Consider the following 27,352-nt stretch of genomic DNA (forward strand, 5'->3'; position numbering starts at 1 on the left):
GGTGGGTGAGTGAGTGGGTGAGTGGGTGAGCGAGCGGGTGGGTGAGCGAGCGTGGTTCACGGTGAGCTTCCTACCCCCGTGCTCGGAGAACTTGGGGTTGGTGAGGATCTGTTTGCAGAACTTGAGACCATTCTTGTACTGCTTTTGTTCGTAGCATTTCTGTGGAGACAAACATCAGACTACAGCATCAGCTACAGCGACAGCAGCTACAGCAGCTACAGCATCAACAGCTACAGCCACAGCAGCTACAGCAGCAGCTACAGCAGCAGCTACAGCAGCAGCTACAACAGCCACAGCAGCTACAGCAGCAGCTACAGCAGCAGCTACAGCAGCAGCAGCTACAGCAGCAGCTACAGCAGCAGCAGCTACAGCAGCAGCTACAACAGCCACAGCAGCTACAGCAGCAGCTACAGCAGCAGCAGCTACAGCAGCAGCTACAACAGCAGCAGCTACAGCAGCAGCTACAACAGCCACAGCAGCTACAGCAGCAGCTACAGCAGCAGCTACAGCAGCAGCAGCTACAGCAGCAGCTACAGCAGCAGCAGCTACAGCAGCAGCTACAGCAGCAGCTACAGCAGCAGCTACAGCAGCAGCAGCAGCTACAGCAGCAGCTACAACAGCAGCAGCTACAGCAGCAGCTACAGCAGCAGCTACAGCAGCAGCTACAGCAGCAGCTACAGCAGCAGCAGCTACAGCAGCAGCCACAACAGCAGCAGCCACAACAGCAGCAGCTACAGCAGCAGCTACAACAGCAGCTACAGCAGCAGCAGCAACAGCAGCAGCAGCAGCTACAGCAGCAGCTACAGCAGCAGCTACAGCAGCAGCTACAGCAGCAGCTACAGCATCAGCTACAGCAGCAGCTACAGCAGCAGCTACAGCAGCAGCTACAGCAGCAGCTACAGCAGCAGCTACAGCATCAGCTACAGCAGCAGCTACAGCAGCAGCTACAGCAGCAGCTACAGCAGCAGCTACAGCAGCAGCTACAGCCACAGCAGCTACAGCAGCAGCTACAGCAGCAGCTGCAGCAGCAGCCACAGCAGCAGCTACAGCAGCAGCTACAGCAGCAGCTACAGCAGCAGCAGCTACAGCAGCAGCTACAGCAGCAGCTACAGCAGCAGCAGCTACAGCAGCAGCAGCTACAGCAGCAGCTACAGCAGCAGCTGCAGTAGCAGCCACAGCATCAGCTACAGCAGCAGCTACAGCCACAGCAGCAGCTACGGCAGCAGCAGCTACAGCTATAGCAGCAGCTGCTACAGCAGCAGCAGCTACAGCAGCAGCTACAGCAGCAGCTGCTTGTACAGCAGCAGCTGCTACAGCAGCAGCAGCTACAGCAGCAGCTACAGCAGCAGCTACAGCAGCAGCTACAGCAGCAGCAGCTACAGCAGCAGCAGCAGCTACAGCAGCAGCTACAGCAGCAGCTGCAGTAGCAGCCACAGCATCAGCTACAGCAGCAGCTACAGCAGCAGCTACAGCCACAGCAGCAGCTACGGCAGCAGCAGCTACAGCTATAGCAGCAGCTGCTACAGCAGCAGCAGCTACAGCAGCAGCTACAGCAGCAGCTGCTTGTACAGCAGCAGCTGCTACAGCAGCAGCAGCTACAGCAGCAGCTACAGCAGCAGCTACAGCAGCAGCTACAGCAGCAGCTACAGCAGCAGCTACAGCAGCAGCAGCTACAGCAGCTACAGCAGCAGCTACAACAGCTACAGCCACAGCAGCTACAGCCACAGCAGCTCCAGCAGCAGCTACAGCAGCAGCTACAACAGCTACAACCACAGCAGCTACAGCAGCAGCTACAGCAGCAGCTACAGCAGCAGCAGCTACAGCAGCTACAGCAGCTACAGCAGCAGCTACAACAGCTACAGCCACAGCAGCTACAGCCACAGCAGCTCCAGCAGCAGCTACAGCAGCAGCTACAGCAGCAGCTGCAGTAGCAGCCACAGCATCAGCTACAGCAGCAGCAGCTACAGCAGCAGCTACAGCAGCAGCTGCTTGTACAGCAGCAGCTGCTACAGCAGCAGCAGCTACAGCAGCAGCTACAGCAGCAGCTACAGCAGCAGCTACAGCAGCAGCTACAGCAGCAGCAGCTACAGCAGCAGCAGCTACAGCAGCAGCTACAGCAGCAGCTGCAGTAGCAGCCACAGCATCAGCTACAGCAGCAGCTACAGCAGCAGCTACAGCCACAGCAGCAGCTACGGCAGCAGCAGCTACAGCTATAGCAGCAGCTGCTACAGCAGCAGCAGCTACAGCAGCAGCTACAGCAGCAGCTGCTTGTACAGCAGCAGCTGCTACAGCAGCAGCAGCTACAGCAGCAGCTACAGCAGCAGCTACAGCAGCAGCTACAGCAGCAGCTACAGCAGCAGCTACAGCAGCAGCAGCTACAGCAGCTACAGCAGCAGCTACAACAGCTACAGCCACAGCAGCTACAGCCACAGCAGCTCCAGCAGCAGCTACAGCAGCAGCTACAACAGCTACAACCACAGCAGCTACAGCAGCAGCTACAGCAGCAGCTACAGCAGCAGCAGCTACAGCAGCTACAGCAGCTACAGCAGCAGCTACAACAGCTACAGCCACAGCAGCTACAGCCACAGCAGCTCCAGCAGCAGCTACAGCAGCAGCTACAGCAGCAGCTACAGCAGCAGCTACAGCAGCAGCTACAGCAGCAGCTACAGCAGCAGCAGCTACAGCAGCTACAGCAGCAGCTACAACAGCTACAGCCACAGCAGCTACAGCCACAGCAGCTCCAGCAGCAGCTACAGCAGCAGCTACAACAGCTACAACCACAGCAGCTACAGCAGCAGCTACAGCAGCAGCTACAGCAGCAGCAGCTACAGCAGCTACAGCAGCTACAGCAGCAGCTACAACAGCTACAGCCACAGCAGCTACAGCCACAGCAGCTCCAGCAGCAGCTCCAGCAGCAGCTACAGCAGCAGCTACAGCAGCAGCTACAGCAGCAGCTACAGCAGCAGCTACAGCAGCAGCTACAGCAGCAGCAGCTACAGCAGCTACAGCAGCAGCTACAACAGCTACAGCCACAGCAGCTACAGCCACAGCAGCTCCAGCAGCAGCTACAGCAGCAGCTACAACAGCTACAACCACAGCAGCTACAGCAGCAGCTACAGCAGCAGCTACAGCAGCAGCTACAGCAGCAGCTACAACAGCTACAACCACAGCAGCTACAGCAGCAGCTACAGCAGCAGCTACAGCAGCAGCTACAACAGCTACAACCACAGCAGCTACAGCAGCAGCTACAGCAGCAGCTACAGCAGCAGCTACAGCAGCAGCTACAACAGCTACAACCACAGCAGCTACAGCAGCAGCTACAACAGCAGCTACAGCAGCAGCTACAGCAGCAGCTACAGCAGCAGCTACAGCAGCAGCTACAGCAGCAGCTACAGCAGCAGCTACAGCAGCAGCCACAGCAGCTACAGCCACAGCAGCTACAGCAGCAGCTACAGCATCAGCTACAGCAGCTACAGCTACAACCACAGCAGCTACAGCCACAGCAGCTACAGCAGCAGCTACAGCTAACAGGAGGCGGGTGGGGGGGGGTATGAGCACAGCTGATGTACAGGTGGCAAGGCGAGCTTGTTGGGTACAGTGTGGTGGTGGTGGGGGTGGTGGTGGTGGGGTGGTGGTGGTGGGGGTGGTGGTGGTGGTCCTGGTGGTGGGGGTGGTCGTGGGGGTGGTGGTGGGGGTGGTGGTGGTGGGGGTGTGGTGGTGGGGGTGGTGGTGGGGGTGGTGGTGGGGGTGGTGGTGGGGGTGGTGGTGGGGGTGGTGGTGGTCGTGGTGGTGGGGGTGGTCGTGGGGGTGGTGGTGGGGGTGGTGGTGGTGTGGTGGTGGGGGTGGTGGTGGTCGTGGTGATGGGGGTGGTGGTGGTGGTGGTGGTGGGGGTGGTGGTGGGGGTGGTCGTGGTGGTAGGGGGGTGGTGGTGGGGGTGGTGGTGGTAGGGGGGTGGTGGTGGTGAGGGTGGTGGTGGTGGGGGTGGTGGGGGTGGTCGTGGGGGTGGTGGTGGTGGTGGTGGTGGGGGTGTGGTGGTGCTGGTGGTGGTGGTCGTGGTGGTGGGGGTGGTGGTGGTGGGGGTGTGGTGGTGGTGGGGGTGGTGGTGGGGGTGGTGGGGGTGGGGGTGATGGTGGTCGTGGTGGCGGAGGTGGGGGTGGTGGTGGGGGTGTGGTGGTGGGGGTGGTGGTGGGGGTGGTGGTGGTGGTGGTCGTGGTGGTGGTGGTGGTGGGGGTGGTGGTGGTGGTCGTGGTGGTGGTCGTGGGGGTGGTGGTGGTGGGGGTGTGGTGGTGGTGGTGGGGGTGTGGTGGTGGGGGTGGTGGTGGTCGTGGTGGTGGGGGTGGTGGTGGTCGTGGTGGTAGGGGGGTGGTGGTGGTGGGGGTGTGGTGGTGGTGGTGGTAGGGGGGTGGTGGTGGTGGGGGTGTGGTGGTGGGGGTGGTGGTGGTGGGGGTGGTGGTGTGGTGGTGGTGGTGGTCGTGGTGGTGGGGGTGGTCGTGGTGGTGGGAGTGGTGGTGGTGGGGGTGGTGGTGGTGGTGGGGGTGGTGGTGGGGGTGGTCGTGGTGGTAGGGGGGTGGTGGTGGTGGGGGTGTGGTGGTGGTGGTAGGGGGGTGGTGGTGGTAGGGGGGTGGTGGTGGTGGGGGTGTGGTGGTGGTCGTGGGGGTGGTGGTGGTGGGGGTGGTGGTGGTGGTAGGGGGGTGGTGGTGGTGGGGGTGTGGTGGTGGTGGTAGGGGGGTGGTGGTGGTGGGGGTGTGGTGGTGGTGGTGGGAGTGGTGGTGGGGGTGGTGGTGGGGGTGGTGGTGGTGGTCGTGGTGGTGGTGGTGGGGGTGATGGTGGTCGTGGTGGGGGTGGTGGAGGTGGGGGTGGTGGTAGGGGTGGTGGTGGGGGTGGTGGTGGTGGTGGTCGTGGTGGTGGGGGTGGTCGTGGTGGTGGGGGTGGTGGGGGTGGTGGTGGTGGGGGTGGTGGTGGGGGTGGTCGTGGTGGTAGGGGGGTGGTGGTGGGGGTGTGGTGGTGGTGGTAGGGGGGTGGTGGTGGTAGGGGGGTGGTGGTGGTGGGGGTGTGGTGGTGGTCGTGGGGGTGGTGGTGGTGGGGGTGGTGGTAGGGGGGTGGTGGTGGTGGGGGTGTGGTGGTGGTGGTAGGGGGGTGGTGGTGGTGGGGGTGTGGTGGTGGTGGTGGGAGTGGTGGTGGGGGTGGTGGTGGTGGTCGTGGTGGTGTGGTGGTGGTGGTGGTCGTGGTGGTGGGGGTGGTCGTGGTGGTGGGAGTGGTGGTGGTGGGGGTGGTGGTGGTGGGGGTGGTGGTGGGGGTGGTCGTGGTGGTAGGGGGGTGGTGGTGGTGGGGGTGTGGTGGTGGTGGTAGGGGGGTGGTGGTGGTAGGGGGGTGGTGGTGGTGGGGGTGTGGTGGTGGTCGTGGGGGTGGTGGTGGTGGGGGTGGTGGTAGGGGGGTGGTGGTGGTGGGGGTGTGGTGGTGGTGGTAGGGGGGTGGTGGTGGGGGTGTGGTGGTGGTGGTGGGAGTGGTGGTGGTGGTGGTCGTGGTGGTGGTGGGGGTGATGGTGGTCGTGGTGGGGGTGGTGGAGGTGGGGGTGGTGGTAGGGGTGGTGGTGGGGGTGGTCGTGGTGGTGGTCGTGGTGGTGGTGATGGGGGTGGTGGTGGTGGGGGTGTGGTGGTGGTGGTGGTGGTAGGGGGGCTACTGCTGCAGCTACAGCTGCTGCTGCTGCCGCAGTAGTTGCTGCTGTAGCAACCTCTGTAGCTGCTGCTGCTGTTGTAGCTACAGCGGCAGCTACAGCTACTGCTGTAGCTGCTTCTGCTGCCGCAGTAGTTGCTGCTGTAGCAACCTCTGTAGCTGCTGCTGCTGTTGTAGCTACAACGGCAGCTACAGCTACAGCTACTGCTGCAGCTACAGCTGCTGCTGCTGCCGCAGTAGTTGCTGCTGTAGCAACCTCTGTAGCTGCTGCTGCTGTTGTAGCTACAACGGCAGCTACAGCTACTGCTACTGCTGCAGCTACAGCTGCTGCTGCTGCCGCAGTAGTTGCTGCTGTAGCAACCTCTGTAGCTGCTGCTGCTGTTGTAGCTACAACGGCAGCTACAGCTACTGCTGCAGCTGCTGCTGCTGCCGCAGTAGTTGCTGCTGTAGCAACCTCTGTAGCTGCTGCTGCTGTTGTAGCTACAACGGCAGCTACAGCTACTGCTACTGCTGCAGCTACAGCTGCTGCTGCTGCCGCAGTAGTTGCTGCTGTAGCAACCTCTGTAGCTGCTGCTGCTGTTGTAGCTACAACGGCAGCTACAGCTACAGCTACTGCTGCAGCTACAGCTGCTGCTGCTGCCGCAGTAGTTGCTGCTGTAGCAACCTCTGTAGCTGCTGCTGCTGTTGTAGCTACAACGGCAGCTACAGCTACTGCTGCAGCTGCTGCTGCTGCCGCAGTAGTTGCTGCTGTAGCAACCTCTGTAGCTGCTGCTGCAGCTAGTGGCAGCTACTGCTGCTACAGCTACTGCTGCTGCTGCTGCCGCAGTAGTTGCTGCTGTAGCAACCTCTGTAGCTGCTGCTGCAGCCAGTGGCAGCTGCTGCTGCTACAGCTACTGCTGTGGATGCTTCTGCTGTAGCTGCTGATGCTGTAGCTGCTGCTGTAGCTGCTGTAGATGCTGCTGATGTAGCTGCTACTGCTGCTGCTGCTGCACCTCTGTGTCTCTATGCATCTCTATGAGTGTCTACGTAACTCTATGAATCTCTGAGTTAACATCTCCTAGCCACCGTGATGATGATGAGAGAGAGAGAGACGCAGAGGTAGTCAACATCTCTCAGGGTCTGGGATTGATCCCACGACCTCCTGTGTACCAGGCGAGGTAGTCAACATCTCTCAGTGTCTGGGATTGAACCCACGACCTCCTGTGTACCAGGCGAGGTAGTCAACATCTCTCAGTGTCTGGGATTGAACCCACGACCTCCTGTGTACCAAGCGAGGTAGTCAACATCTCTCAGGGTCTGAGATTGAACCCACGACCTCCTGTGTACCAGGCGAGGTAGTCAACATCTCTCAGTGTCTGGGATTGAACCCACGACCTCCTGCGCACCAGGCGAGGTAGTCAACATCTCTCAGGGTCTGGGATTGAACCCACGACCTCCTGTGTACCAGGCGAGGTAGTCAACATCTCTCAGGGTCTGGGATTGAACCCACGACCTCCTGCGTACCAGGCGAGGTAGTCAACATCTCTCAGGGTCTGGGATTGAACCCACGACCTCCTGCGCAGCAGGCGAGGTAGTCAACATCTCTCAGTGTCTGGGATTGAACCCACGACCTCCTGCGCACCAGGCGAGGTAGTCAACATCTCTCAGTGTCTGGGATTGAACCCACGACCTCCTGTGTACCAGGCGAGGTAGTCAACATCTCTCAGGGTCTGGGATTGAACCCACTACCTCCTGTAGACCGGGTGAGGTAGTCAACATCTCTCAGTGTCTGGGATTGAACCCACGACCTCCTGTGTACCAGGCGAGGTAGTCAACATCTCTCAGGGTCTGGGATTGAACCCACGACCTCCTGTGCACCAGGCGAGGTAGTCAACATCTCCTAGCCTGTCCTCTGTGATCTGAACTAGTGGGCGTTGCCCGAAACGTCGCCTATCACAAAAAAGTTCACGAAGATCCCGCAGTACAGCTTGGGTGGATAGACCCTGGCTGACGATGATGATGATGGTAATGATGGTGATGATGATGGTGATGATGTTGGTGGTGATGATGGTAATGTTGATGGTAATGTTGATGGTAATGATGATGATGATAGTGATGATGGTGATGATGATGGTGGTGATGGTGATGATGGTGGTGATGGTGGTGATGTTGGTGGTGATGATGGTGATGATGGTGGTGATGATGGTGGTGATGATGGTGGTGATGTTGGTGGTGATGTTGGTGGTGATGTTGGTGATGATGGTGGTGATGATGGTGGTGATGTTGGTGGTGATGATGGTGATGATGGTGGTGATGATGGTGGTGATGATGGTGGTGATGATGGTGGTGATGTTGGTGGTGATGTTGGTGGTGATGTTGGTGGTGATGGTAATGATGACGGTGATGATGTTGGTGGTGATGGTGATGGTGGTGATGTTGGTGGTGATGTTGGTGGTGATGTTGGTGGTGATGATGATGGTGGTGGTGATGATGGTGGTGATGTTGGTGGTGATGATGATGGTGGTGATGTTGGTGGTGATGTTGGTGGTGATGTTGGTGGTGATGGTGGTGGTGATGGTGATGATGATAATGATGATGATGGTGGTGATGATGGTGGTGATGATGGTGGTGATGATGATGGTGGTGATGGTGGTGATGATGGTGGTGATGATGGTGGTGATGTTGGTGGTGATGGTGGTGGTGGTGATGTTGGTGGTGATGTTGATGGTGTTGGTGGAAATGGTGATGATGGTGGTGGTGATGATGGTGGTGTTGGTGGAGATGGTGATGATGGTGGTGACGATGATGATGATGGTGGTGACGATGATGATGATGGTGGTGGTGATGATGATGTTGGTGGTGAAGTTGGTGATGATGTTGGTGGTGGTGGTAATGATGGTGATGATGATGATGATGGTGGAGGCTTGGGGGGGAGGGGAAGAGACCTAATCCAGCAGTAGACAGACCCTGACCACGTGGTCAGGGTCAAGAGGCACGCGGCTGGGAATTCGGGGGAAACGTGATTGAGCACCACTACTACACTCACCACCAACACTCACCACCACCACCACTACTACACTCACCACTACCACTACACTCACCACCACTACTACACTCACCACTACTACACTCACCACCACCACACTCACCACCACCACTACACTCACCACCACCACTACACTCACCACTACTACACTCACCACCAACACTACACTCACCACTACTACACTCACCACCACCACTACACTCACCACCACCACTACACTCACCACCACCACTACACTCACCACCACTACCACACTCACCACCACTACCACACTCACCACCAACACTCACCACTACCACTACACTCACCACCACCACTACACTCACCACCACCACTACACTCACCACCACCACTACACTCACCACCACCACTACTACACTCACCACTACTACACTCACCACCAACACTCACCACCACTACTACACTCACCACCACCACTACACTCACCACTACTACTACACTCACCACTACTACACTCACCACTACTACACTCACCACCAACACTACACTCACCACCACTACACTCACCACTACTACACTCACCACTACTACACTCACCACCACCACTACACTCACCACCACTACACTCACCACTACTACTACACTCACCACCACCACTACACTCACTACTACCACACTCACCACTACTACACTCACCACCACCACTACACTCACCACCAACACTCACCACCACCACCACTACACTCACCACTACTACACTCACCACCAACACTCACCACCACCACTACACTCACCACTACTACACTCACCACCACTACTACACTCACCACCACTACTACACTCACCACCACTACTACACTCACCACCACCACTACACTCACCACTACTACACTCACCACCACCACTACACTCACCACTACACTCACCACCACCACTACACTCACCACCACCACTACACTCACCATCACCACGACACTCACCACCACTACACTCACCACTACCACTACTACACTCACCACCACCACTACACTCACCACCAACACTCACCACCACTACTACACTCACCACCAACACTCACCACCACTACTACACTCACCACTACTACACTCACCACTACTACACTCACCACCACCACTACACTCACCACCAACACTCACCACCAACACTACTACACTCACCACTACTACACTCACCACCACTACTACACTCACCACTACTACACTCACCACCACTACTACACTCACCACCACTACTACACTCACCACCACTACTACACTCACCACCACTACACTCACCACCACCACTACACTCACCACCACCACTACACTCACCACCACCACTACACTCACCACCACCATTACACTCACCACCACCACTACACTCACCACCACCACTACACTCACCACCACCACTACACTCACCACCAACACTCACCACCACCACTACACTCACCACCACCACTACACTCACCACCACCACTACACTCACCACTACTACACTCACCACCACCACTACTACACTCACCACCACCACTACACTCACCACCAACACTCACCACCACTACTACACTCACCACCAACACTCACCACCACTACTACACTCACCACTACTACACTCACCACCACCACTCACCACCACTACTACACTCACCACCACCAACACTCACCACCACCACTACACTCACCACTACTACACTCACCACCACCACTACACTCACCACCAACACTACAGTCACCACTACACTCACCACTACTACACTCACCACCACCACTACACTCACCACTACACTCACCACTACTACACTCACCACAACTACACTCACCACCACCACACTCACCACCACCACTACACTCACCACTACCACTACACTCACCACCAACACTCACCACCAATACACTCACCACCAACACTACTACACTCACCACTACTACACTCACCACCACCACTACACTCACCACCAACACTACACTCACCACTACACTCACCACTACTACTACACTCACCACTACTACACTCACCACCAACACTCACCACCACTACTACACTCACCACTACTACACTCACCACCAACACTACACTCACCACTACACTCACCACCACCACTACACTCACCACCACCACTACACTCACCACTACACTCACCACTACTACACTCACCACTACTACACTCACCACCACCACTACACTCACCACTACCAATACTACACTCACCACCACCACTACACTCACCACCAACACTCACCACCACTACTACACTCACCACTACTACACTCACCACCACCACACTCACCACCACCACTACACTCACCACTACCACTACACTCACCACCAACACTCACCACCAATACACTCACCACCAACACTACTACACTCACCACTACTACACTCACCACCACCACTACACTCACCACCAACACTACACTCACCACTACACTCACCACTACTACTACACTCACCACTACTACACTCACCACCAACACTCACCACCACTACTACACTCACCACTACTACACTCACCACCAACACTACACTCACCACTACACTCACCACCACCACTACACTCACCACCACCACTACACTCACCACTACACTCACCACTACTACACTCACCACTACTACACTCACCACCACCACTACACTCACCACTACCAATACTACACTCACCACCACCACTACACTCACCACCAACACTCACCACCACTACTACACTCACCACTACTACACTCACCACCACCACTACACTCACCACCAACACTCACCACCACTACTACACTCACCACTACTACACTCACCACCACCACTACACTCACCACCAACACTCACCACCACCACTACACTCACCACCACCACTACACTCACCACCACCACTACACTCACCACCACCACCAACACTCACCACCACCACTACACTCACCACTACACTCACCACTACTACACTCACCACTACTACACTCACCACTACTACACTCACCACTACTACACTCACCACTACTACACTCACCACTACTACACTCACCACTACACTCACCACTACACTCACCACCACACTCACCACCACACTCACCACCACCACTACCACACTCACCACTACACTCACCACCACTACCACACTCACCACTACACTCACCACCACCACTACACTCACCACTATTTAGAACAAAACTCAAAAGAGAGCTCATCGGATTCCTCCTCATTCGGAATCTTGACACGCGAACCACTGCGCGTCGCACAGACGGTGATGATGATGAAGCCCCCACCCCCATCGGCGACGTTTCGAGGAACGTACCTCTCGCAGCTTCAGAACGAGGAGGAGGCGAGGTTGGGGGGGGTCTGGGTAGGGTGATATAGTGGGGAGCGGTGGCGCTGCTGTTACCACCACCACCACCACCAACCAACCAACCACCGATTATCCGAACCTTCCCCTAGGTCAACTCGGCCTCAAATGAGTAGCTTTGTGTGACGATACATGCCGGGAAAACATCGCCACTGGTGGAGAGAGACAAAGGCGGTCGGGCGTACAGCCCGCCTCGTGTGGCGATCCCACCTTTATAGGTGCTGCTGTAGCTCGCTAACAGCACTTGCCCCTACAGCCTGCTGGAGGCTACACGGTGGACATTTGGCTTGTCTGTGTGTGTCTGTGTGTGTGTGTATCAGTGCCGGCAGCCTTCATAGGCTGCTGTAGCTCGCTAGCAGCACAACCACTCGCCCCTACAGCCTGCTGGAGGCTACAGGGTGGACCGTCGTCTTGTCTGTGTGTGTCTGTGTGTGTCTGTGTGTATCAGTGCCGCAGCCGTCACAGGCTGCTGTAGCTCGCTAACAGCACTTGCCCCTACAGCCTGTTAAGAGGCTACACGGTGGACCTTTGGCTTGTCTGTGTGTCTGTGTATGTGTCTGTGTGTGTCTGTGTTGTTGTGTGGGGATACAAAGACGGCCGGGCCTCGTGTACACCAGTGCCGACAGCCTTCACAGGCTGCTGCAGCTCGCTACGCACAACCACTCGCCCCTACAGCCTGCTGGAGGCTACAGGGTGGACCGTCGTCTTGTCTGTGTGTGGTCTGTGTGTTGTGTGTCTGTGTGGGGGGATACAAAGACGGCCGGGCCTCGTGTACACCAGTGCCGACAGCCTTCAAGAGGCCGTCACGACTGGCCACTGGATTATTTGTCCTTGAGGGAAAATCCGTCAGCCGCACACAAGCGAAAGTGAAGCTGGTCTGAGCAGCGCGAGCCGCAAACTAACATCGTTCAGTTTTTTTTTAATGTTTGCGTCCGTAAAGGTGTAATAATAAATCTTGTTTTAAATGCAACACCACACCCAGCCCCGCCTCCAAGCACAAGCGACTATAGGCCGCGGCCTAGCGCAACGGAGCCTGCCTCGACTAGCAAAGGGCCAAGCTTACCAAAATCTTCTTGAACAGAGCGTTCTCTTTGGGAGGCAGCGTGACGGACGGCATTGCTGCTCCTCGTCGTCGTGGTGGTCGTGAGCTTGTTTGTTTGTGTTGTTGTTTGTTTGTTTATAAAAGTGGAGGAGGCCGAATTGCCTCGGAACGGTAGACGCAGACACGAGGGAGACCCCAACCGGCCCGTGGGCCCGAAGTAAGATGGCGGCCCGCAAGGGGGGGCGGGGCGACAGGAAGAGGCGGAGTCTGAGGCGGAAGAGGCGGAGCCTGGGTGGGGGGAGGGGTGGGGGGGGTGAGGGAGGGGTGGGGGTGAGGGAGGGGTGGGGGGTGAGGGAGAGGTGGGGGGTGAGGGAGAGGTGGGGGTGAGGGAGAGGTGGGGGGTGAGGGAGGGGTGGGGGGTGAGGGAGGGGTGGGGGGTGAGGGAGGGGTGGGGGGGAGAGGAGGGGTGGGGGGTGAGGGATGGGTGGGGGGTGAGGGGAGGGGTGGGGGGGTGAGGGAGGGGTGGGGGGTGAGGGAGGGGTGGGGGGTGAGGGAGAGGTGGGGGGGTGAGGGAGGGGTGGGGGGTGAGGGAGGGGTGGGGGGTGAGGGAGAGGTGGGGGGTGAGGGAGGGGTGGGGGGTGAGGGAGAGGTGGGGGGTGAGGGAGAGGGTGGGGGGTGAGGGAGGGGTGGGGGGGTGAGGGAGGGGTGGGGGGTGAGGAAGAGGTGGGGGGTGAGGGAGGTGTGGGGGGTGAGGGAGAGGTGGGGGGTGAGGGAGGGGTGGCGGGTGAGGGAGAGGTGGGGGGTGAGGGATGGGTGGGGGGTGAGGGGAGGGGTGGGGGGTGAGGGAGGGGTGGGGGGTGAGGGAGGGGTGGGGGGTGAGGGAGAGGGGGGGGGGTGAGGGAGAGGTGGGGGGGTGAGGGAGAGGTGGGGGGTGAGGGAGAGGTGGGGGGGTGAGGGAGGGGTGGGGGGTGAGGGAGGGGTGGGGGGTGAGGGAGAGGGGGGGGGGGGGTGAGGGAGAGGTGGGGGTGAGGGAGAGGTGGGGGGTGAGGGAGAGGTGGGGGGTGAGGGAGGGGTGGGGGGTGAGGGAGGGGTGGGGGGTGAGGGAGAGGTGGGGGGTGAGGGAGAGGTGGGGGGTGAGGGAGAGGTGGGGGGTGAGGGAGAGGTGGGGGGTGAGGGAGGGGTGGGGGGAGAGGGAAAGGTGGGGGGTGAGGGAGAGGTGGGGGGAGAGGGAGAGGTGGGGGGTGAGGGAGGGGTGGGGGGGTGAGGGAGGGGTGGGGGTGAGGGAGGGGTGGGGGGTGAGGGAGGGGTGGGGGGTGAGGGAGAGGTGGGGGGTGAGGGAGAGGTGGGGGGTGAGGGAGGGGTGGGGGGTGAGGGAGGGGTGGGGGGTGAGGGAGAGGTGGGGGGTGAGGGAGAGGTGGGGGGTGAGGGAGAGGTGGGGGGTGAGGGAGGGGTGGGGGCGAGTGAAGGGTGGGAGGTTTGGGAGGGGTGGGGGGTGAGGGAGAGGTGGGGGGTGAGGGAGAGGTGGGGGGTGAGGGAGAGGTGGGGGGTGAGGGAGAGGTGGGGGGTGAGGGAGAGGTGGGGGGTGAGGGAGAGGTGGGGGATGAGGGAGGGGTGGGGGGTGAGGGAGAGGTGGGGGGTGAGGGAGAAGTGGGGGGTGAGGGAGAGGTGGGGGGTGAGGGAGAGGTGGGGGGTGAGGGAGAGGTGGGGGGTGAGGGAGGGGTGGGGGGTGAGGGAGGGGTGGGGGGTGAGGGAGAGGTGGGGGGTGAGGGAGAGGTGGGGGGTGAGGGAGAGGTGGGGGGTGAGGGAGAGGTGGGGGGTGAGGGAGGGGTGGGGGGTGAGGGAGAGGTGGGGGTGAGGGAGAGGTGGGGGGTGAGGGAGAGGTGGGGGGTGAGGGAGAGGTGGGGGGAGAGGGAGGGGTGGGGGGTGAGGGAGAGGTGGGGGGTGAGGGAGGGGTGGGGGGTGAGGGAGAGGTGGGGGTGAGGGAGAGGTGGGGGGTGAGGGAGAGGTGGGGGGTGAGGGAGAGGTGGGGGGTGAGGGAGAGGTGGGGGGTGAGGGAGAGGTGGGGGGTGAGGGAGGGGTGGGGGGTGAGGGAGGGGTGGGGGGTGAGGGAGAGGTGGGGGGTGAGGGAGAGGTGGGGGGTGAGGGAGAGGTTGGGGGTGAGGGAGAGGTGGGGGGTGAGGGAGAGGTGGGGGGTGAGGGAGAGGTGGGGGGTGAGGGAGGGGTGGGGGGTGAGGGAGGGGTGGGGGGTGAGGGAGAGGTGGGGGGTGAGGGAGAGGTGGGGGGTGAGGGAGAGGTTGGGGGTGAGGGAGAGGTGGGGGGTGAGGGAGAGGTGGGGGGTGAGGGAGGGGTGGGGGCGAGTGAGGGGTGGGGGGGCGTGTGAGGGAGGGGTTGGGGCTAGACCGGAAGCGGTTTGTGGGGAGGAGAGGGGGGTAGACCGGAAGTGATGAGGGGGGGAGTGGGGGCTAGACCGGAAGTGATGGGGGGGGAGTGGGGGCTAGACCGGAAACGGTTGGGGAGGCTAGACCGGAAGTGATGAGGGGGGGAGTGGGGGCTAGACCGGAAGCGATGAGGGGGGGAGTGGGGGCTAGACCGGAAGTGATGGGGGGGAGTGGGGGCTAGACCGGAAGTGATGGGGGGGGGGAGTGGGGGCTAGACCGGAAGCGATGAGGGGGGGAGAGTGGGGGCTAGACCGGAAGCGATGGGGGGGGGGGAGTGGGGGCTAGACCGGAAGCGATGGGGGGGGGGAGGAGTGCGTGGGGGTAGACCGGAAGAGGCGGGGCATTTATCACAAAGGAGGCGGGGCTTACTCTCGCGTATGTAAATTTATGTTAATTAGCCACGTAATGCAACTTTATCAATGCCGCTGCGTAAGCCGTACAAAGACAAAGATCCCCCGTATAGCCTCTCACAGCCTGTTGGGGCAAGTGCTGTTAGCGAGTAGCCCGGCCGCCTTTGTCTCTCTCACCCAGATGGCGATGTTTTATGACAACCTCCATTCACCGCTAAGTGGCGGTGACGTCAACACGACGCTTGTGCCAGGCTAGGTGCACGTTGAGGCTACCACGTGACGTGTCGAACGCTCTCTGGCAGGAGGTCACAGGGCAGACCCAGCAGGTGCCATGGGTCGACTAAGATGAGATGACCTGTAGATGCACCAGCAGCTGTAAGCCCCTACTGTGCCAGGCTAGGTGCATGAGGTCTCGGAACTGAGATGACCTGTAGATGCACCACCAGCTGTCACCCCCTACTGTGCCAGGCTAGGTGCATGAGGTCTGGGAACTGAGATGACCTGTAGATGCACCAGCAGCTGTAACCCCCTGCTGTGCCAGGCTAGGTGCACAAGGTCTCAGAACTGAGATGACCTGTAGATGCACCAGCAGCTGTAACCCCCTGCTGTGCCAGGCTAGGTGCACAAGGTCTCAGAACTGAGATGACCTGTAGATGCACCAGCAGCTGTAACCCCCTGCTGTGCCAGGCTAGGTGCACGAGGTCTGGGAACTGAGATGACCTGTAGATGCACCAGCAGCTGTAACCCCCTACTGTGCCAGGCTAGGTGCATGAGGTCTCGGAACTGAGATGACCTGTAGATGCACCAGCAGCTGTCACCCCCTACTGTGCCAGGCTAGGTGCACGAGGTCTGGGAACTGAGATGACCTGTAGATGCACCACCAGCTGTCACCCCCTACTGTGCCAGGCTAGGTGCATGAGGTCTGGGAACTGAGATGACCTGTAGATGCACCAGCAGCTGTCACCCCCTACTGTGCCAGGCTAGGTGCACGAGGTCTGGGAACTGAGATGACCTGTAGATGCACCACCAGCTGTCACCCCCTACTGTACTACACACACCACTGCACCAGGCACTCATTTGAGGCTGAGTCGACCTAGGTGTTGGTGGTGTTGACGGTGATGTGGGAATCGAACTCGGGTAGCTAAGTTCCATGGCGCCTAACTGCTGCACCACCGCTCCCCTTCACACTCACATCACACTAACATCACACACTCACATTACTACAATCACTCATCACACTCTCACTCATCACACACATCACACACTCACTCATCACACACTCACTCATCACACACTCACTCATCACACACATCACACTCTCACTCATCACACTCTCACTCATCACACACATCACACACTCACTCATCACACATCACACACTCACTCATCACACACTCACTGATCACACTCTCACTCATCACACACATCACACACTCACTCATCACACTCTCACTCATCACACACATCACACACTCACTCATCACACTCTCACTCATCACACACATCACACACTCACTCATCACACACATCACACTCTCACTCATCACACACATCACACACTCACTCATCACACTCTCACTCATCACACACATCACACACTCACTCATCACACACTCACTCATCACACTAACATCACACACTCACACACTTAATCACTCATCACTCACTAAAATCACTCATCACACAGTCACTGATCACACTCTCACTCATCACACACATCACACACTCACTCATCACACTAACATCACACACTTAATCACTCATCACTCACTAAAATCACTCATCACACAGTACAATCACTCATCACACACTCACTGATCACACTCTCACTCATCACACACATCACACACTCACTCATCACACACATCACACACTCACTCATCACACACTCACTGATCACACTCTCACTCATCACACACATCACACACTCACTCATCACACACTCACTGATCACACTCTCACTCATCACACACATCACACACTCACTCATCACACACTCACTCATCACACACATCACACACTCACTCATCACACACATCACACACTCACTCATCACACTCTCACTCATCACACACATCACACACTCACTCATCACACACTCACTCATCACACTAACATCACACACTCACACACTTAATCACTCATCACACACATCACACACTCACTCATCACACTCTCACTCATCACACACATCACACACTCACATCACACTAACATCACACACTCACACACTTAATCACTCATCACACAGTACAATCACTCATCACACACTCACTCATCACACTCTCACTCATCACACACATCACACACTCACTCATCACACTAACATCACACACTTAATCACTCATCACTCACTAAAATCACTCATCACACAGTACAATCACTCATCACACACTCACTGATCACACTCTCACTCATCACACACATCACACACTCACTCATCACACACATCACACACTCACTCATCACACACTCACTGATCACACTCTCACTCATCACACACATCACACACTCACTCATCACACACTCACTGATCACACTCTCACTCATCACACACATCACACACTCACTCATCACACATCACACACTCACTCATCACACACTCACTCATCACACTCTCACTCATCACACACATCACACACTCACTCATCACACTCTCACTCATCACACACATCACACACTCACTCATCACACTCTCACTCATCACACACATCACACACTCACTCATCACACACTCACTCATCACACACATCACACACTCACTCATCACACACTCACTCATCACACACATCACACACTCACACATCACACTAACATCACACACTTAATCACTCATCACTCACTAAAATCACTCATCACACAGTACAATCACTCATCACACACTCACTACAATCACTCATCACTCACACATCACACACACCACACACACACTCACTACACACATTACACTCAATCATCACACACACACACACTCATCACACATACCACACACATCACACACACTGATCACACACACATCACACTTACACTCATCACACATCACACACACACCACACACACATACCACACACATCACACACACTGATCACACACACATAACACTTACACTCATCACACATCACAAACACACCACACACACACTCATCACACACACACATCACACACTTATCACACAAACACTCATCACACTTACACTGATCACACACATCACACACACACTCATCACACACACTCATCACACACACACATCACACACATCACACACACATCACACACACACTCATCACACACACACTCATCACACACACACATCACACACTTATCACACAAACACTCATCACACTTACACTGATCACACACATCACACACACACTCACACATCACACACTGATCACACACACATCACACTTACACTCATCACACACACACACCACACACACACATCACACACACACTCATCACACACACACACCACACACACATCACACACACACTCATCACACTTACACTGATCACACACATCACACTCACACATCACACACAGATCACACACACTCATCACACACACTCATCACACTTACACTGATCACACACATCACACACACACATCACACACACTCATCACACACCACACACACACACTCATCACACACACACATCACACACCACACACACTCATCACACACCACACACACACTCATCACACACACACTCATCACACACCACACACACTCATCACACACTCACCACACTCACATCACACTCACTCATCACACTCACTGCACTCATAACACACACACACCACATCACACACTCACTCACTATACACATTACACTCACTCATCACACACTAACCACACTCACCACTCTCATGACACACACACACTCATTAAACACATTACACTCACTCATCACACTCACTACACTCACTACACTCACTACGCTCACTACACACATCACACACACTCAACACAAACACACACAACAGGTTCACAGCGAAGCGCGCTAACCGCTGCACCACCGCTCCCCACGTGTCAAGGCGCCAGGCACACACAGAGTTCTGTGGTCTTGACGCGGGACACGTTGAGTACAAAGTTTATTGTCGGGTGAGTGGGTGAGTGAGTGGGTGAGTGGGAGAGTGAGTGGGTGAGTGAGTGGGTGAGTGGGTGGGTGAGTGGGTGAGTGAGTGGGTGAGTGGGTGAGTGAGTGGGTGAGTGAGTGGGTGAGTGGGTGGGTGAGTGGGTGAGTGAGTGGGTGGGTGGGTGGGTGAGTGAGTGGGTGAGTGAGTGGGTGAGCGAGTGGGTGAGTGAGTGGGAGAGTGAGTGGGTGAGTGAGTGGGTGAGTGGGTGGGTGAGTGGGTGGGAGAGTGAGTGGGTGAGTGAGTCAGTGGGTGAGTGAGTGGGTGAGTGGGTGGGTGAGTGGGTGGGAGAGTGAGTGGGTGAGTGAGCGGGTGAGTGAGTGGGTGGGTGGGTAGGTGGGTGGGTAGGTGAGTGGGTGGGTAGGTGAGTGGGTGGGTGAGTAGGTGGGTGAGCGAGTGGGTGAGTGAGTGGGAGAGTGAGTGGGTGAGTGGGTGGGTGAGCGAGTGGGTGAGTGAGTGGGAGAGTGAGTGGGTGGGTGGGTGAGCGGGTGAGTGAGTGGGTGGGTGAGCGGGTGAGTGAGTGGGTGGGTGAGCGGGTGAGTGAGTGGGTGGGTGGGTAGGTGGGTGGGTAGGTGAGTGGGTGGGTGAGTAGGTGGGTGAGTGGGTGGGTGAGTAGGTGGGTGAGTGGGTGGGTGAGTGGGTGGATGAGTGGGTGAGTGGGTGGGTGGGTGGGTGAGTGGGTGGGTGTGTGTGTGGGTGGGTGGGTGGGTGGGTGGGTGGGTGAGTGAGTGAGTGAGTGGGTGGATGGGTGGGTGGGTAGGTGAGTGGGTGGGTAGGTGAGTGGGTGGGTGAGTAGGTGGGTGAGTGGGTGGGTGAGTAGGTGGGTGAGTGGGTGGGTGAGTGGGTGGATGAGTGGGTGAGTGGGTGGGTGAGTGGGTGTGTGTGTGGGTGGGTGGGTGGGTGAGTGAGTGAGTGAGTGAGTGGGTGGATGGGTGGGTGGGTGAGTGAGTGGGTGAGTGTGTGGGTAGGTGGGTGGGTGAGTGGGTGGGTGGGTGAGTGGGTGTGTGGGTGAGCGGGTGAGTGGGTGGGTGAGCGGGTGAGTGGGTGGGTAGGTGGGTGGGTAGGTGGGTGGGTAGGTGAGTGGGTGGGTGGGTGAGTAGGTGGGTGAGTGGGTGGGTGAGTAGGTGGGTGAGTGGGTGGGTGAGTGGGTGGATGAGTGGGTGAGTGGGTGGGTGGGTGAGTGGGTGTGTGTGTGGGTGGGTGAGTGAGTGAGTGGGTGGGTGGGTGGGTGGGTGAGTGGGTGGGTGAGTGCGACCAGGTGGAGAGTCAGGAAGAGACCACCAGGCTCGGAGTCTCATGTGCAAGTGGGAAGGTTAGTGGGTGAGTGGGTGGGTGAGTGAGTGTGTGAATGAGTGAGTCAGTGGGTGAGTGGTTGGGTGGGTGAGTGAGTGTGTGGGTGAGTGGCTGGGTGAGTCACAATGCATTTCCCACTCGGTCCCTCGGAATGAGTCTCAGCTCCGACCCATGCTTCAGAAACACGTTGCCTGCACAGCAACATCATCAGCATCAGCAACATCAGCATCAGCAACATCATCATCAGCAACATCATCAGCATCAGAAACATCATCATCAGTATTATCATCAGCAACATCATCAGCAGAAACATCATCAGCAGAAACATCATCAGCAACATCATCAGCATCAGCAACATCAGCAGCAGCAACATCAACATCAGCAACATGAGCAACAGCATCAGCAGAAACATAATCAGCAGCATCATCATCAGCATCAGCAACATCATCAGCAACATCATCAGCAACATCAGCAACAACATCATCATCATAATCAGCAACATCATCAACATAAACATCATCAGCAGCAATATCATCCTCATCAGCAGCATCAGCAGCAGCATCAGCATCAGCAGCAGCATCAGCAGCATCAGCAATGTCACGGGGAGAGAGACGCAGACTCCAAATCTACAGCAGCAGCAGCAGGCGTCGTCAGGGTCTGGGATCGAACCCACGACCTCCTGCGTACCAGGCGAGGTAGTCAACATCTCTCAGTGTCTGGGATCGAACCCACGACCTCCTGTGCACCAGGCGAGGTAGTCAACATCTCTCAGTGTCTGGGATTGAACCCACGACCTCCTGTGCACCAGGCGAGGTAGTCAACATCTCTCAGTGTCTGGGATTGAACCCACGACCTCCTGTGCACCAGGCGAGGTAGTCAACATCTCTCAGGGTCTGGGATTGAACCCACGACCTCCTGCGCACCAGGCGAGGTAGTCAACATCTCTCAGGGTCTGGGATTGAACCCACGACCTCCTGTGCACCAGGCGAGGTAGTCAACATCTCTCAGTGTCTGGGATTGAACCCACGACCTCCTGTGCACCAGGCGAGGTAGTCAACATCTCTCAGTGTCTGGGATTGAACCCACGACCTCCTGTGCACCAGGCGAGGTAGTCAACATCTCTCAGGGTCTGGGATTGAACCCACGACCTCCTGCGCACCAGGCGAGGTAGTCAACATCTCTCAGGGTCTGGGATTGAACCCACGACCTCCTGCGCACCAGGCGAGGTAGTCAACATCTCTCAGTGTCTGGGATTGAACCCACGACCTCCTGCGCACCAGGCGAGGTAGTCAACATCTCTCAGTGTCTGGGATAGAACCCACGACCTCCTGTGCACCAGGCGAGGTAGTCAACATCTCTCAGTGTCTGGGATTGAACCCACGATCTCCTGCGTACCAGGCGAGGTAGTCAACATCTCTCAGTGTCTGGGATTGAACCCACGACCTCCTGCGCACCAGGCGAGGTAGTCAACATCTCTCAGTGTCTGGGATTGAACCCACGACCTCCTGTGTACCAGGCGAGGTAGTCAACATCTCTCAGTGTCTGAGATTGAACCCACGACCTCCTGCGCACCAGGCGAGGTAGTCAACATCTCCCAGTGTCTGGGATTGAACCCACGACCTCCTGTGCACCAGGCGAGGTAGTCAACATCTCTCAGTGTCTGAGATTGAACCCACGACCTCCTGCGCACCAGGCGAGGTAGTCAACATCTCTCAGTGTCTGAGATTGAACCCACGACCTCCTGTGTACCAGGCGAGGTAGTCAACATCTCTCAGGGTCTGGGATTGAACCCACGACCTCCTGTGCACCAGGCGAGGTAGTCAACATCTCTCAGTGTCTGGGATCGAACCCACGACCTCCTGCGCACCAGGCGAGGTAGTCAACATCTCCTAGCCACTGCGTCAACCAAAGCCAAAGATCCCCCATGTAGCCTTAGCAGGCTGTAGGGGCAAGTGCTGTTAGTGAGCAGCACCACCACGCCCGGCCGCCTTTGTCTTTCCCAGTGCCGATGTCTCCCCTGGTGGTGATGAATTGTGTTTTTTTGTTGTGTGATGTGTGTGATGTGTGTGATGTGTGTGTGTGATGTGTGTGTGATGTGTGTGTGATGTGTGTGTGTGAGTGTGTGTGTTGTGTGTGTGTGAGTGTGTGTGTTGTGTGTGTGTGATGTGTGTGTGTGAGTGTGTGTGTTGTGTGTGTGTGATGTGTGTGTGAGTGTGTGATGTGTGTGTGTGAGTGTGTGTGTTGTGTGTGTGTGATGTGTGTGTGAGTGTGTGATGTGTGTGTGTGAGTGTGTGTGTTGTGTGTGTGTGATGTGTGTGTGTGATGTGTGTGTGTGAGTGTGTGTGTTGTGTGTGTGTGATGTGTGTGTGATGTGTGTGTGTGTTGTGTGTGTGTGATGTGTGTGTGAGTGTGTGATGTGTGTGTGTGAGTGTGTGTGTTGTGTGTGTGTGATGTGTGTGTGAGTGTGTGATGTGTGTGTGTGAGTGTGTGTGTTGTGTGTGTGTGATGTGTGTGTGTGATGTGTGTGTGTGAGTGTGTGTGTTGTGTGTGTGTGATGTGTGTGTGATGTGTGTGATGTGTGAGTGAGTGTGTGTTGAGTGTGTGATGTGTGAGTGTGTTGTGTGTGTGTGATGTGTGTGTGTGATGTGTGTGTGTGAGTGTGTGTGTTGTGTGTGTGTTGAGTGTGTGATGTGTGTGATGTGTGTGATGTGTGAGTGAGTGTGTTGTGTGTGTGTGATGTGTGTGTGTGATGTGTGTGATGTGTGAGTGAGTGTGTGTTGAGTGTGTGATGTGTGTGTGTGAGTGTGTGTGTTGTGTGTGTGTGATGTGTGTGTGTTGAGAGTGTGATGTGTGTGTGTGTATGTGATGCGTGTGTGATGTGTGTGTGTGATGTGTGTGATGTGTGAGTGAGTGTGTGTTGAGTGTGCGTGTGTTGAGTGTGTTGAGTGAGTGAGTGTGCGATGTGTGTGAGTGTGCGATGTGTGTGAGTGTGTGTGTGTTGAGTGTGTGCGTGTTGAATGAGTGAGTGTGCGATGTGTGTGAGTGAGTGTGTGTGTTGAGTGTGTGTTGAGGGTGTGTGAGTGTGTGTGTGTTGAATGAGTGAGTGTGCGATGTGTGTGTGTTGAGTGTGTGTGTGTTGTGTGTGTGTTGAGTGTGTGTTGAGTGTGTGTGAGTGTGTGTGTGTTGAATGAGTGAGTGTGCGATGTGTGTGTGTTGAGTGTGTGTGTGTGTGTTGAGTGTGTGTGTGTTGTGTGTGTGTTGAGTGTGTGTGTTGACTATGTGTGTTGAGTGAGTGAGTGTGTAGGTCAGCCCGCGTTCTCTCACCCGCACTCTGAGCCGGGTTAATGCCGATGCCATCTACAGGAGACAACAACAACAACAACAACAGACAGGCAGACGGCATTAACTCGCCGCTCGCAAACCACACTTGCCCCAACAGCCTGCCCCAACAGCCGGCCCCAACAGCCGGCCCGGTGCTACACGAGAGAGAGGGGGACGTGGTGGGGAGCGACCGACAGTCAGCCGAGGTGACATCTGGTTCCCTGTCGGTGATGATAATTCAGAATATCCGTTGACGGCAAAGGAGGTTTGGTTTGTTTTTTTGCCTCGTCGGGTTTAGAATCGCGGCGAGTGAGAACATTCTAGCAGAATTCCTGGCAGAAATTTTGGAAAAAATCCCGGCAGACATCCCGGCAAAAATCCCGGCAGAAATCCTGGCAGAAATCTTGGCAAAAATTCTGGCAGAAATCCCGGCAAAAATCCTGGCAGAAATCTTGGCAAAAATTCTGGCAGAAATCCCGGCAGAAATCCTGGCAGAAATCTTGGAAGAAATCCCGGCAGAAATCCCGGCAGAAATTTTGGCAAAAATTCTGGCAGAAATCCCGGCAAAAATCCTGGCAGAAATCCCGGCAGAAATCCTGGCAGAAATCTTGGCAAAAATCCTGGCAGAAATTTTGGCAAAAATTCTGGCAGAAATCCCGGCAGAAATTCTGGCAGAAATCCTGGAAGAAATCCCGGCAGAAATCCCGGCAGAAATCTTGGCAAAAATTCTGGCAGAAATCCCGGCAAAAATCCTGGCAGAAATCTTGGCAAAAATTCTGGCAGAAATCCCGGCAGAAATCCTGGCAGAAATCTTGGCAAAAATCCTGGCAGAAATTTTGGCAAAAATTCTGGCAGAAATCCCGGCAGAAATTCTGGCAGAAATCCTGGAAGAAATCCCGGCAGAAATCCCGGCAGAAATTTTGGCAAAAATTCTGGCAGAAATCCCGGCAAAAATCCTGGCAGAAATCTTGGCAAAAATTCTGGCAGAAATCCCGGCAGAAATCCTGGCAGAAATCTTGGCAAAAATCCTGGCAGAAATTTTGGCAAAAATTCTGGCAGAAATCCCGGCAGAAATTCTGGCAGAAATCCTGGAAGAAATCCCGGCAGAAATCCCGGCAGAAATTTTGGCAAAAATTCTGGCAGAAATCCCAGCAAAAATGCCGGCAGAAATTTTGGCAAAAATTCTGGCATAAATCCCGGCAAAAATCCCGGCAGAAATCTTGGCAAAAATTCTGGCAGAAATCCCGGCAGAAATCCTGGCAGAAATCTTGGCAAAAATCCTGGCAGAAATCTTGGCAAAAATTCTGGCAGAAATCCCGGCAGAAATCCTGGCAGAAATCTTGGCAAAAATCCTGGCAGAAATTTTGGCAAAAATTCTGGCAGAAATCCCGGCAGAAATTCTGGCAGAAATCCTGGAAGAAATCCCGGCAGAAATCCCGGCAGAAATTTTGGCAAAAATTCTGGCAGAAATCCCGGCAAAAATCCTGGCAGAAATCTTGGCAAAAATTCTGGCAGAAATCCCGGCAGAAATCCTGGCAGAAATCTTGGCAAAAATCCTGGCAAAAATTTTGGCAAAAATTCTGGCAGAAATCCCGGCAGAAATTCTGGCAGAAATCCTGGAAGAAATCCCGGCAGAAATCCCGGCAGAAATTTTGGCAAAAATTCTGGCAGAAATCCCAGCAAAAATGCCGGCAGAAATTTTGGCAAAAATTCTGGCATAAATCCCGGCAAAAATCCCGGCAGAAATCTTGGCAAAAATTCTGGCAGAAATCCCGGCAGAAATCCTGGCAGAAATCTTGGCAAAAATCCTGGCAGAAATTTTGGCAAAAATTCTGGCAGAAATCCCGGCAGAAATTCTGGCAGAAATCCTGGAAGAAATCCCGGCAGAAATCCCGGCAGAAATTTTGGCAAAAATTCTGGCAGAAATCCCAGCAAAAATCCCGGCAGAAATTTTGGCAAAAATTCTGGCAGAAATCCCGGCAGAAATTTTGGCAAAAATTCTGGCAGAAATCCCAGCAAAAATCCCGGCAGAAATCTTGGCAAAAATTCTGGCAGAAATCCCAGCAAAAATCCCGGCAGAAATCTTGGCAAAAATTCTGGCAGAAATCCCAGCAAAAATCCCGGCAGAAATTTTGGCAAAAATTCTGACATAAATCCCAGCTAAAATCCCGGCAGAAATCTTGGCAAAAATTCTGGCAGAAATCCCAGCAAAAATCCCGGCAGAAATTTTGGCAAAAATTCTGGCAGAAATCCCGGCAGAAATCCTGGCAGAAATCTTGGCAAAAATCCTGGCAGAAATTTTGGCAAAAATTCTGGCAGAAATCCCGGCAGAAATTCTGGCAGAAATCCTGGAAGAAATCCCGGCAGAAATCCCGGCAGAAATTTTGGCAAAAATTCTGGCAGAAATCCCGGCAAAAATCCTGGCAGAAATCTTGGCAAAAATTCTGGCAGAAATCCCGGCAGAAATCCTGGTAGAAATCTTGGCAAAAATCCTGGCAGAAATTTTGGCAAAAATTCTGGCAGAAATCCCGGCAGAAATTCTGGCAGAAATCCTGGAAGAAATCCCGGCAGAAATCCCGGCAGAAATCTTGGCAAAAATTCTGGCAGAAATCCCGGCAAAAATCCTGGCAGAAATCTTGGCAAAAATTCTGGCAGAAATCCCGGCAGAAATCCTGGCAGAAATCTTGGCAAAAATCCTGGCAGAAATTTTGGCAAAAATTCTGGCAGAAATCCCGGCAGAAATTCTGGCAGAAATCCTGGAAGAAATCCCGGCAGAA

At 55.8% G+C, this 27,352-nt stretch overlaps 2 protein-coding genes across 2 annotated transcripts in view; both read right to left on the bottom strand.

Annotated features, from left to right (window-relative positions):
- Positions 1-13,274, bottom strand: part of LOC144953253 (N-alpha-acetyltransferase 15, NatA auxiliary subunit-like) — a 36,897-nt gene extending 23,623 nt beyond the window's left edge. Inside the window, exons 1-2 of the mRNA XM_078883824.1 lie at positions 13,057-13,274; positions 75-159 (exon numbers count right to left, since the gene is read on the bottom strand). Coding sequence (XP_078739950.1) covers positions 75-159; positions 13,057-13,110 — 139 coding nt within the window. The 5' untranslated portion in view covers positions 13,111-13,274. The remainder of the gene's footprint in view (positions 1-74; positions 160-13,056) is intronic.
- Positions 13,275-20,713: 7,439 nt separating this feature from the next.
- UFM1 (ubiquitin fold modifier 1) overlaps positions 20,714-27,352 on the bottom strand; it is a 32,983-nt gene continuing 26,344 nt past the window's right edge. The window contains exons 5-6 of the mRNA XM_078883783.1: positions 24,579-24,611; positions 20,714-21,445 (exon numbers count right to left, since the gene is read on the bottom strand). Of these exons, the coding sequence (XP_078739909.1) occupies positions 21,375-21,445; positions 24,579-24,611 (104 nt within the window). The 3' untranslated portion in view covers positions 20,714-21,374. The remainder of the gene's footprint in view (positions 21,446-24,578; positions 24,612-27,352) is intronic.

This window comes from Lampetra fluviatilis, chromosome 73 (genome assembly GCF_964198595.1).
Source record: "Lampetra fluviatilis chromosome 73, kcLamFluv1.1, whole genome shotgun sequence".
In the NCBI taxonomy this organism is placed as follows: Eukaryota; Metazoa; Chordata; class Hyperoartia; order Petromyzontiformes; family Petromyzontidae; genus Lampetra; species Lampetra fluviatilis.